The 11,661-nt window shown below is 49.4% G+C and overlaps 1 protein-coding gene and 2 pseudogenes across 1 annotated transcript; 1 reads left to right on the top strand and 2 right to left on the bottom strand.

The window, feature by feature from the left end:
• The first annotated feature begins 202 nt into the window (after nt 1-202).
• LOC129016997 (putative uncharacterized protein FLJ44672) lies at nt 203-1,174 on the top strand (annotated as a pseudogene).
• Nucleotides 1,175-3,221: 2,047 nt separating this feature from the next.
• LOC129016988 (protein capicua homolog) lies at nt 3,222-7,261 on the bottom strand (annotated as a pseudogene).
• Nucleotides 7,262-9,086: 1,825 nt separating this feature from the next.
• Nucleotides 9,087-9,749, bottom strand: LOC129044942 (small ubiquitin-related modifier 2-like). Its single transcript, XM_054503214.2, has one exon. The coding sequence runs from the start codon at nt 9,747-9,749 to the stop codon at nt 9,462-9,464; it is 288 nt and encodes a 95-aa protein (XP_054359189.1). The 3' UTR covers nt 9,087-9,461.
• Nucleotides 9,750-11,661: the final 1,912 nt, after the last annotated feature.

The following is an 11,661-nucleotide window of genomic DNA, read 5'->3' as shown; positions in this document are numbered from 1 at the left end:
GGCCCAGTTCTTCCTCTCGGCTGCATCTCCAGGCCCGACTCCGGCCTCCCAACAACCTCTTTGGACTCAGCTCCTGCCCAGTTCCCGGTGGCCCTGGAAGGCCCACAACTTCCTGAAGCCAAGCTCCCCAGGCCCAGCTCAGGCCTTACAGTGGCCTCTCCAGGCTCAGCTCCTGCCCCGCGATGGTGTCTCCAGGCCCCAAATGGCCTCCAGTTGGTGGGCTCCTCTAGGCCCAGCTTGGGCCTCCTGGCGGCCTCTGCAGGCCCAAATCGTCTTGAAGTCGGCCTCTCCAGGGCCAGCTCCGGCCTCCCGGTGGCCTCTCCAGGCACAATGCGTCCTCAACGAGGACCCCTCCGGGGCCAGCTCCTGCCTCCTGTCGGCCTCTAGAGGCCCGGCCTCTACCTCACAGTGGGCCCTCCAGGCCCACCTCTTGCCTGGCGCCGTGGCCTCTTCGGGTCAGGCTCCTGCCTCTGGGTGGCCTCCGAAGGCCCAGCTCCTGTCTCCCGGAGGCCAAGCTGGGATGTCACGGCGGCGTTTGGAGGCCTAGCGTTTGCTCCTTTGCATCCGCTCCAGGCCCTGGTCTTCTTCCAGTCGGCCTCTCCAGGCCCAGCTCTTCCTCCTGGCGGCCTCTGCAGGCCAAGACTGCCCTTGAGTCGGTCTCTCCAGGGCCAACTCCAGCCTCCCGGCGGCCTCTGCAGGCCCAAGTGGTCCTCAAGTTGGCCTGGAAGTGGGCCTGGAAGAGCTGCAAGTCAGCCTCCCTGGGCCCAGCTCCATCCTCTCGGCGGCCTCTCCAGGTGCAAAACTTCCTTGAGTCAGCCTCTCCAGGCCCAGCTCCTCCTGCCTCCCAGTGGCCTCTTTCAGCCTAGCCCAGCTCATGGCTCTCGGCGGCCTTCCCAGGCCCTGCTTTTGACTTCCGGCGGCCCCTTCAGTCCCAGAACTCAACTTCCAGTTGGCCTTTGCAGGCCCAGCCTCCTGCCTCCCGAAGGCCTGCACGGGCCCGGCCTCGGCCTCACAGCGGACTCTCCATGCCCAGCTAGCTCTCGCTTCACCGCGGCCTCCCCAGTCCAATGCTCCTGCCTTTCAGCCGCTTTGGCAGGCCCAGCTCCCGCCTGCCAGTGGCCTCTTTAGGCCCAGCTCATTCCTCACAACGGCCTTTCCAGGCCCCGTTTTTCCCTTCCGGCAGCCTCTTGGCCTCTAATTGTTTTATCTTTTGTGTATAAATCCCAAAATATGGAATTTTGGAATATTTCCACCATTATATAAATATTTTGGTAGGTAATTTATTTGGAGTGAGTTTCTGCACCAAGCCCGAATTTTTTATTTTATTTTCCTTATTATTTGGTGTTAAACAGGTTTGATGACGGTCATGGCAACTTTTTGGCACAATAAGAAATATCGACCATGATCAACGTGTTCTGTTCTGGGGAAGGGGGCAAAGGCAGGGTGAATCACTTTCTTAAAAAGTACAACTCAAGTTGGGAGTGCGGAGGGAATGGGGAGAAAACCCTCCCACTGCCTGTGTCGAAGTGCAGGAGCCCCCAACCCCATACTCACCTGAGTCCAGCCCCTCTGAGGAAAGAAGGGGTGCATGAACTCCCCCTATTCCACAGGTGCCTCCCTGTGGCCCAAGGCCCTCTTCACACTCCATCTTGTAGCCCCAGCAGGAGCTATTTTCCAAAAAGTGAAAAGCTCTGAAGGTCCCACACTTCATGGTATGTACAGGGGCTCAGAGGAGGGAAACTGTCCAGCTTTCCCCCGGCACAGCTGCAGGGGTAGGGGGTATATATAAGAGGAGCAGGCCTTGGCCAGGCGTGGTGGCTCACGCCTGTAATCCCAGCACTTTGGGAGGTGGAGACAGGTGGATCACGATGTCAGGAGATCAAAATCAGCCTGGCCAAGATGGTGAAGCCCCGTCTGTACTAAAAATACAAAAATTAGCCAGACGTGGTAGCGTGCACCTGTAATCCCAGCTACCCGGAAGGCTGAGGCAGGAGAATGGCGTGAATCCGGCAGGAAGAGGTTGCAGTGAGCCAAGATCGCACCACTGCACTCCAGCCTGGGCGACAGAGCAAGACTCCATCTCAAAAATAAAATAAAATAAAATAAAATATAAAGAGAAGCAGGACTTATTCCATCCCAAACTGAAAGGATTAAATGGCTTTACCCGGGAGAAGATAACCATCCTGCCCTCCATTGCTATCCCCACATACTGTCCATGTTCTCAGGGGGTACTGTGAGTCCTGGGATCTTCTTTGGGGTCGCCCACCTGCCTGTGGTAGTTATGGAGGGACCCAGGTGTTGAGGCAGGGCTGGGGTGTCCCCTTACAGCCAGGCTGTCGAGGCCCCAACTCTGGGGCAGAGGCAGTGGCAGGGCAGCCAGGGTTGTGCCAGAACCTGAGCAGGGTGAGGTGGGGTCAGGCAGGGCTGGAAGTCAGGGCAGGGGCAGCAGCAGTGGACCCCCTATGCACACATCATCTTCTCCAAGGTTTGTGTGCAGAACATCCTGCCCATGCTGCCCCAGCAGCTTCAGTTGGCACCTGCCCCAGTCCAGCCTCTGGGACCCATGCAGCGCCTCCCCAGCGGCCCTGCACCCACCACCAGCATCCGTTTCACCTGCAGTTGAAGATCCGTGAGGTGCCCAGAAGATCACGCAGTCATCAGTCTCACGGAGCAGCCCGCGAGGCTGAGGCTCCTCCCACTGGACCACCCCCCAACTGGCACCACTGCTGCCCCTGCCCCTACTCTCAGCCTCACGTGACTCTCGGGCAGATGCAGTGGTGGGGCAGCCAGGGCAGCGTCAGAGTCTGAGCCAGGTGAGGTGGGGTCAGGACCCCCGCAGCGCTGGGAGTCAGGGCAGGGGCAGAACAAACCTTGGAGGGGAAGATGCGTGCATAGTGGGCCTGGAGGGCGGCTGTGGCCTAGTGGACAGGAAGAAGCAGTGGGCCTGGAAGAGCTGCATCATCAGGGCCGGCACTGGTCCAGGGTGCATGCAGTGAAGAGGACAGCGCCTTCTTGGTCTCCGGTTCCCTGAGCCCGTCCTCGGCTTCTCCACCTGTACAGGCAAAGGGGAAGCTGTCCCCATTACACATGGCACACTTGGGGATGTTGGGCTTTGGGCTGCAGCTGGAGCATCTTCTCATCTTGCATTTGGGCATGGTGGGGTCCTCCAGTGCGGGATCCATGTCCGTGGGGTTCCCTCTGCCCCGACCCCCAAAGCCCAGTCAGTTTCTCCCCTTCAGGCTCTGCCCCCTGGGTAGCTCAGCCCAGCTCCTGCCTAGGAAAGCCTTAGTGTTGGGAGGGACCGCGATGACTAAGGGGCCTGGTAGCTCCAGGTTGCCCACACTTTCAGGTCTCTTGCACCAGAAGGTGGCAGGATCCATTGGGAAGAAACAGGTCACCTTGGAAGGCGTGCCTGGGCCCCCATCCCCAGGGGTAGGGGCCATAGGGGGCCCGCTCTGCTGCCCTGACCAGACTCCTGGGCTTTGAAGGCTCCTGGGCCCAGTAAGAAGGAGGTGGGTGCCAAGGTTGAGGAGGAAGCATCCGAGTGTGTGTAGGAGGAGGACGGGGTGGGACCATAGACTTTGCCAAAAACTGCAGGTGGATCAGGGGACCCTGGGGGCTCAGGATCCAGCAAGGGGCAGCAGGAGTAAAGGAGGAAGGAATGACAGGTGCAAATACCTTCCCACCAAAGCCCTTGTTGCCCTCTGGCTCCTCCCCAGAGCCGTCCCCACTCTCAGTCGTTCACCCACTCCTTGAACTTGAGATCAGTGTCAGTGGTGCTAAAGCCATCATCAGCAATGACATCATCACCCCCTCCTCCTCATGGATGACCATGTGCTCCTCGTCACTCGCTATGTCCTCACTGGCCATGTGCTGGGAATGAGCAGCTCAGGTGGGCAGCAGCAGGGCTGCCCACTTATCACCTCCCTCACCAGGGGCTGCAAAGTGGCCTGGAGCTCCATATTGAGTAGAAGGCTTTGGGGCAGAGTAAGATGCAGTGCCAGACACCACCTGTGTCAGTTCCTGTAGTGCCTGATGGTCCATTTCCCTGCTGTCCAGGCTGTGTAACCCCCTGTGGGAGAAGGCTTGGGCCAGGCTGAGCCAGGTTCCCTGACTGTGTGCAGCCGTTCTGCCCCACAGCTCTCCTTGGTATCTGAACTCTGGAGTGTCTGGGCTGCAACTGACAGGAGTTCAGAGGACACCCCAGGGGCAGCGGCAGTGCCCGTCTCTGATATGCTCCACTCCCATGAGCCCTTGTACGCTCCTGCTAGCCCCTGGCTTGTGGGCTTGGCCTCTGAGCTGGACTTCTTTCGGTCCTTGTTGCAAGTGGGCCACCTTCACCTGGAAGGCCAGGTCGTGGTACTTCTGCGTCTCATTGGGCCCCAGGGTGTACCACCGCTCGCTCAGGATCTGGCTGATGGTCCAGTTATCCTGGTTGGGGTGACCCTGGTGCGCCCTGCCAGGGCCTGGTGCCCGTTGCTGAAGATCATGACCGCCACTCATGGGCCACCGGATGTGGTCCTTGTCCCATTTGTTGGGGCTGCGTCCATCCTTCTCAGAAGATGAGTTCTGTTCCTTGCGCAGGGCGCTGAGGGACTGGGCCTGACATCATCTGAGTGGTAGAGGCAACTGAGTGTCAGGAGACATGACGGAGAGGAAAGCATCATCGTGGTCATTCTCTGTCTCACTGTCCAGCAGGGACTCCCTTGAGGGGCCCAGGGCTCCTCCTCCATGGTGGGAGGTGGGCTTTTACCAGGTTCCACCACCCCCAAAGTGTGTGGGGTTCTGGGCCCTGGGCTTTCAGGGCAGGTGGCTCCGGGGGGCCGCCCAGGGTCAGCACTCCCTGTCCCGCCTGGTGGACACTCGGGAGCAACAGCTGCTGACTTGGCAGGTTCTTTGCTCTTGTTGGAGGCCACTGAGTGACTGGCAGGTTGCTGGGACTCACGTGGCTGCAGGGAGGGCTCAGGAAGGGGACAGAGTACCAGGAGAACACAGCCACAGAGCAAGGTTCCACGTTCCTCCACACAAACATGCTGACGCCACTGGAAGCCTAGCTGGATGCAGACATCAGGGGCCTGTGGGCCAAGTACGTGGTCTGGGCAGGGAGTTCCTGGCAGGGGCTCACACCTCCTCAGCCCCCTCCTCAGCCAAGGCAGCTTGGACCCACAGAAGGGGGGATGGGAGGGGAGCAGGAGGCCAGGCCTCAAGTGTTTTTTTTTTTTTTTTTGAGATGCAGTTTGGTGGGCTGGAGTGCAGTGGTGCGATCTCAGCTCACTGAAACCTCCACTTCCTGGGTTCAAGCAATTCTCCGGCCTCAGCCTCCCAAGCATATGCACCTTTACTGCTGAATATTATATATTTTCTTATGCTTTCATGTGATTAATTAGCATTCTTTTTTTTTTCTTTTTGAGACAGAGTGTTGCTCTGTCGCCCAGGCTGGAGGGCAGTGGTGTGATCTGGGCTCACTGCAACCTCCGCCACATGGTTTAATTGATTCTCCTGCCTCAGCCCCCTGAGTAGTTGGGATTACAGGCTCCCGCCACCACACCTGGCTAATTTTTTGTATTTTTAGAAGGCGTGGGTTTTTGCCATGTTGGCCTGGCTGGTCTTGACCTCCTGACCTCAAGTGATCCACCCTCCTCAGCCTCCCAAAATGCTGGGATTACAGGCATGAGCCACCACACCCAGCTGCTTTCTTTCATTTTTACTTGAAAAACTCCGTTAAGCATTTCTTTTAAAGTAGACCTAGTGGTGGCTTATGCCTATAATCCCAGCACTCTGGGAGGCCAAGGTTTCCGGATCGCTTGAGCCCAGGAGTTCAAGACCAGCCTGGGTAACATAATGAGACACCATCTCTACAAAAAATGCAAAAATTAGCTGAGCATGGTGGCACGCACCTGTAGTCCCAGCTGCCTGGGATGCTGAGGTGGGAGGATCACTTGAGCCCGGGAAGTCACACCTGCAGTGAGCCTTGATCGCACCACTGCACTCCAGCCTGAGCAAGAGTGTGAGACCCTGTTTTTTATTTTTATTTATTTATTCTTTAAAGATATAGATAGGTGGCTAGAGTAATACAGAGATGAAAGGGAGAGTATTCACACATGCTTCTTAAAATAGAAATTACTAAATTTTATTTTACTTAAAAAGTTAACAGAAAATGACATATTTGTGAAATTAAAGAATCTTTTTTTTACTACTAGAGATATTAATTCCCAAAAGAGTCATTTAACATTAAGAAAAATGATTACGGTTATAAAAGCTACTAAATGGTCACATTTCACAGCACACACACAGACATACACACACAGCCACATACACACAACTCTAAGAGTGATTCTGTGTTTTCTAGGGGAGAAAATATATTTTATTTTCTTTCCCTCATAGGTTCTTAGGTGAAATAGCCTCCTAAAAGTAAAAGTCAGCAGAAGTTTGGCTGGGCACTGTGGCTCATGCCTGTAATCCTAGCAATTTGGGAGGCTGAGATGGGTGAATCACCTGAGGTCAGGAGTTTGAGACCAGACTGGACAACATGGTGAAACCCCATCTCTACTAAAAATACAGAAAGTAGCCAGGTGTGGTGGCAGGCGCCTGTAATCCCAGCTACTCAAGAGGCTGAGGCAGGAGAATCACTTGGACCTGGGAGGCAGAGGTTGCAGTGAGCCAAGATCGTGCCTCTGCACTCCAGACTGGGCAACAGAGCAAGACTCCATGTCAAAAAAAAAAAAGTTTATTGAGTCATTGCTGTACCCATCATGCAGGAAAGGCTTCTCAGTTCAAGTGGATTTCTTTCTCAAGGCAGTGGCTTAGGGGCCTTGCTTAAATAGTATTTTAACAAAGACTCATGAATCCTATAGTGACAAGAGAGCATCTTTAGGTTTCCAAAAGGTGGGAAAATGTCGGAAGGTAAATCTATGGGAAGAGAAAAGTCTCTGGCACTTTTGTCTATGAGCTTATAAGCAAACCCTGCAAATCCTGTCTTTAGGTGGGAAAGGCAGAGAGGAGGCAGGAAGACCTTTTATCTTTGTAAATTGCCGTCCTGCCATCAGGCAAGCGGAGGGAAGGGTAGAGTGTCCCCTGCCCTTTAATCTTCTTCAGCTCCACAATCCCTAGTATATTACAGAAGAATATTTTGGTTTCTTTCAGTTTTAACCACATATTTCCACTTTTAAAGCATCCATTGATATACTGGCACATGGTAAAACTTTCTCTTTGATAGACTGCTGCAGATATCCAATTCCAAGAATGTCTGTGAGGACTTCATCCTGTTGCACTCTCTCCCACTACTCCCTTTTGCTGACCTCTTTATTATTATTGCTTAGAATTCTTTTTCTTTTTTGGCTTATGGCTCTGATGTGGCTGGAAGGTTCACTCTCTTAGAAGAGGAGAAGGATAGCTTGAGAGTCAAGTCTCAAAAGGCCAGTATCATACATATTGTATTAGTCTATTCTCATGCTGCTATGAAGAAATACCCGAGACTGGGCAATTTATAAAGTAAAGAAGTTTAATTGCCTCACAGTTCCACAGGGCTAGGGAGGCCTCAGGAAACTTACAATCATGGGAGAAGGGGAAGCAAACACGTCCTTCTTCACATGGCGGCAGCAAGGAGAAGTGCTGAGCAATGAGGGGAAAGCCCCCTATAAAACCATCAGATCTGGTGAGAACTCACTCACTATCACCAGAACAGCATGGAGATGACAACCCTCATGATTCAATTACCTCCCACCAGGTCCCTCCCACCACACGTGGGGATTATAGGAACTACAATTCAAGATGAGATTTGGGTGGGGACACAGCCAAAGCATATCACCAAACCATATCATATTCAGCAGGTTTGAGGGAAATGTTATACATATTTATAAGGGAATTGGGAAAACACGTATGTCACATACATCCCACATTTACTTTGAGACTGAGTTTTAGCATTAAATCGAGATGGAATTGGCTCTTTACAACAAAAAGTGAACTACAGGATACACAGTTTGTGCAAATCCTCTACAAGCTGCTGAAACTGGCCAAAGGCCTACAGTAGCTTATCAGAAAAGGATGTTTGTGAGGCCCGTCCTCTGTCCAATCAGAGTTGCAGTGGTCTGGGTTGTAAATCAGAATTGATAGCTCCTATTGTTAGGGAGTTTAGCCAGAGGAATTTAGACATTTGCCATGCCAGCCAGGCCCTGAACCCTCTGCCCATAGGTGACTTCATTTCCTGAAGCTTTGAGTGCAACTTAGTCGATAAAGTGGTGTCTATTTTGTGTTTTGGTCTCTCAGATCACAAACTTTCTTTTCTTTTTCTTTCTTTTTTTTTTTTTTTGAGATTACTCAGGGATTACAGGCCTAAGCCACCTCATCTGGCTTCAGATCATACTTTCTTCCATGCCATTAATTTGCTTTCAGCCCTGTTAAGTCTGTTTCTTGTTGCATCTAGTTAATTTATTACATTTGTATTGTGGAGAAATATGAGTCAGTACAAAGAAGTAAGAAAGGAAGAAAAAGTAAAAATCAAAACCAAAAAAGCAGAACAAAGAGAAAGTCCAAAATGGTGACTATCTTCTGTCTGTGTATAAAAGACTGTGAAGTAGGGCACACCTCCATAAGAGAAGTCACAGGGAGCCACATCTACCCACTCATATTTATGTCCTTTGACTTGCTTTTTTCTTCTTTTGTGTTTATTCCTCCTCCGCAAGTAAGTCACTGCACTCAGGAGAGAGACCGTTGGATAGGAGGGGGGAACAGGTGTTGTTCCTCTGGTGATCTTGGACATCAGATTATTTTTTTGCAACCTACAAAAGTATAAAGTGAAGTTTTGGCAGTTCCTCAGAAAGTTACCAGTGGAGTTTCTTTTCTTTCTTTCTTTTCTTTTTTTTTAAACAAGAAGTTTATTTAAACAACAAGATGCTTGACTTGAAGGGAAAACTATCTAGGATTCTTTTTTTTTGTTTTAGAGTAATTTATCCCTACTTAAAGACAGATTGCCCTACATGTAACAGCTACGTACAAAAAAGTTATAAAATTGTCCTTGGTTTTACAATGATAAATGAAAAACATTAAAATTCTGCAATTGAACAAGGTATGCAAGGATTTTTGTGTCATTGTTTTTTTTTTTTTTTTGTTAAAACAGTGAGAGCAAAATAACTTACTGGAATATAAAGATAAGAGCTGAATGAGCATGCCACTAATGGAGAAAGGGGGTATTTTCACAGAATCAGTATTTTTCCCCATCCCATCTCCACTTGATGTCAATCAAAACATACCATTGGCTGTTTAGTTTTAAAAAAATGCAATATGCTTGTGCACATATACCAGCTACTTTATGTACAATAAAGGAATGGGGAAGGGGGAAATGAAAGAATAGAGAAAACTATACGGTAGTAGTCAGGATGTGGTGGAACCAAATTGCAGTTTTCTAACTGAGAATCTTGGTCTTTAAAGAACAGAGTTCTGGAATAAAGAAGCAGGTTCCCTTTTCAGTAGACACCTCCCGTCTGCTGTTGGAACACATCAATTGTATCTTCATCCTCCATTTCCAACTGTACAGGTGTGTCTGTTTCATTGATTGGCTGCCCATCGAATCGGAATCTGATCTGCCTCATTGACAATCCCTGTTGTTCACAATAGGCTTTCATTAGTTTACTAAGTGGTGTATGCCTCTTAATCTTAAACTGCACCACAGAACCATCCTGCCCCGCCACCTTCAATTTAATATGATCGTTGTTCTCCGACTTGACTCCTTCCTTGGGCTTTTCGTCAGCCATGGCGAGCACCGAAGTGTATGTTTTTCCTACCTCTGCTCGTTGTCATAGAGCATTTTAGTTGTTTACAGCATTATTTGTACTTTCTAATATTATACGGAATGAATTGTGACTTACGAGCCATAGGAATTAGTTAGAAATGGCCAAGGGAAGCACTACAGAATTTCAGTTCATTCCATTCACATAATTTAATTTCAGCTTATGTATGTCTCCTAAATAATATTAAAACGGGCCTAAAAATCAGCAAATATCTTACTTCAGTTTAGAACAGTAATTTCAAACTCGTTTATGTCTGATAAAATAGCATAATGCAACAGCAGTCTAATCTCATAAATTGTAGTGTCTCATTTCTATTTTAGTGGTGGGTTGGTGTCACTCAGAAATGAAAAAAAAAAAGCCACTTGGGCTTTTTGGTAAATAATGTATACTGTGAAATTTCATCAAACGTTCCACCAGAAGAGTTCACGCCCACTATCTCAGGTGATACATGTGTTGAAAATGTAGTTTAAAAGGGATTTCTGGGGCCCAGCGCAGAGGCTCATGCCTGTAATCCCAGCACTTTGGGAGGATGAGGTGGGCGGATCACAAGGTCAGGAGTTCAAGACCAGCCTGACCAACATGGTGAAACCCCATCTGTACTAAAAATACAAAAAAAATTAGCTGGGTGTGGTGGTGCGCGCCTGTAATCCCAGCTACTCAGGAGGCTGAGGCAGGGGAATTGGTTGAACCTGGGAGGCAGAGGTTGCAGTAAGCAAAGACTGTACCACTGCAATCCAGCCTGTTGACAGAGTGAGACTCTGTCTCAAAAAAAAAAAAAAAAAAAAAAAAGGGGATTTTGTGCATCTTCTGGGTAGAAGAGGTGGCAATGTTGCGGAAGTATTAAAATTGCAGTGACACAATTTCAGTGCTGTAGGTCACAGTGAGATAAGAGCTGAAATTTGTTCCAGAAAATATAAGTTGGGGTGATGGAGTTATCCTATTCTAAGGATAACTTAGTTATGCTTATTGCTTAGTTATGCTTATATGCATAGTTGTGCTAATTCTGTAGCCACTAGTCACATTTCAAGTATACAATAGCTGCATGTGGCCACTAGCTCCCTTATTGACCACACAGGCTATAAGCCAATAGCAGTGTTGCAGAAAATCCTCTCACAGCTCCCAATGACTCTGATTGAGGGTCTTCACATTAGTGAACACTGCACACATCCATTTGGGTTCTATAAGTTGAAGCAATGAGTAAATAGGAGAACAGAAGAGAATAGATTCCTTTTGAGCGTAGTGATGGCGCATGTTGGAGAGTGAGTTGTTCACTGCACTTGCCATGTCACCCAGTTGTGTTCCTGAAGATCATCTGTGATTCAGCCTGTGCACTTCCTGACTGCCCCACCGATGAGGAATCGGTGAAAATGGCAGCCGTATGCCCTTCTGTCTCCAGAGGGTCAGCCAGAAGCTGTCGGGCTCCTCTGTCACCTATACAGTCCAGGAATTAAGAGAGTTATGTAATTGTTAAACTTTAAAATTGGAAAAGAGTTAATTCAGTCAAATTCAATGAACAAAATTCAGCCACTGCTTAGGTTTCTTCCCAGAATAGCACTTCACTTTCTCCTGCCTTAGCTATCTGAAGCGGAATGAACCAAGTTGAAATCTGCTTCCCTGTAAGTCTAGTGCATTGGTCTGTTTCTGCTTTGAGACCTTACAGAATCAATATGTGGAAGAATATGCAAAGTGTTGTTCACTCTTAAAATTCGTTATCTAAATTTTATTTTATTTTTCTTCTCTAGATCTGGATCTATAATGAAGAGCATGAATTGGTTTTAAATAGTCTCCTTTGTCTAGATATGTCAGAGACTCGCTCATCAGACCCGCCATGGCTCATGAAATGCCACGGGTCAGGAGGATCCCAGCAGTGGACCTT

The sequence above is a fragment of the Pongo pygmaeus genome, chromosome 1, assembly GCF_028885625.2.
Source record: "Pongo pygmaeus isolate AG05252 chromosome 1, NHGRI_mPonPyg2-v2.0_pri, whole genome shotgun sequence".
In the NCBI taxonomy this organism is placed as follows: Eukaryota; Metazoa; Chordata; class Mammalia; order Primates; family Hominidae; genus Pongo; species Pongo pygmaeus.
This window is presented reverse-complemented; position numbering and strand designations above follow the sequence as displayed.

What these genes read in the sequence shown, in the direction of transcription:
- LOC129044942 (XM_054503214.2), bottom strand. Translation starts at nt 9,749, where the DNA reads ATGGCTGACGAAAAGCCCAAGGAAGGAGTCAAGTCGGAGAACAACGAT.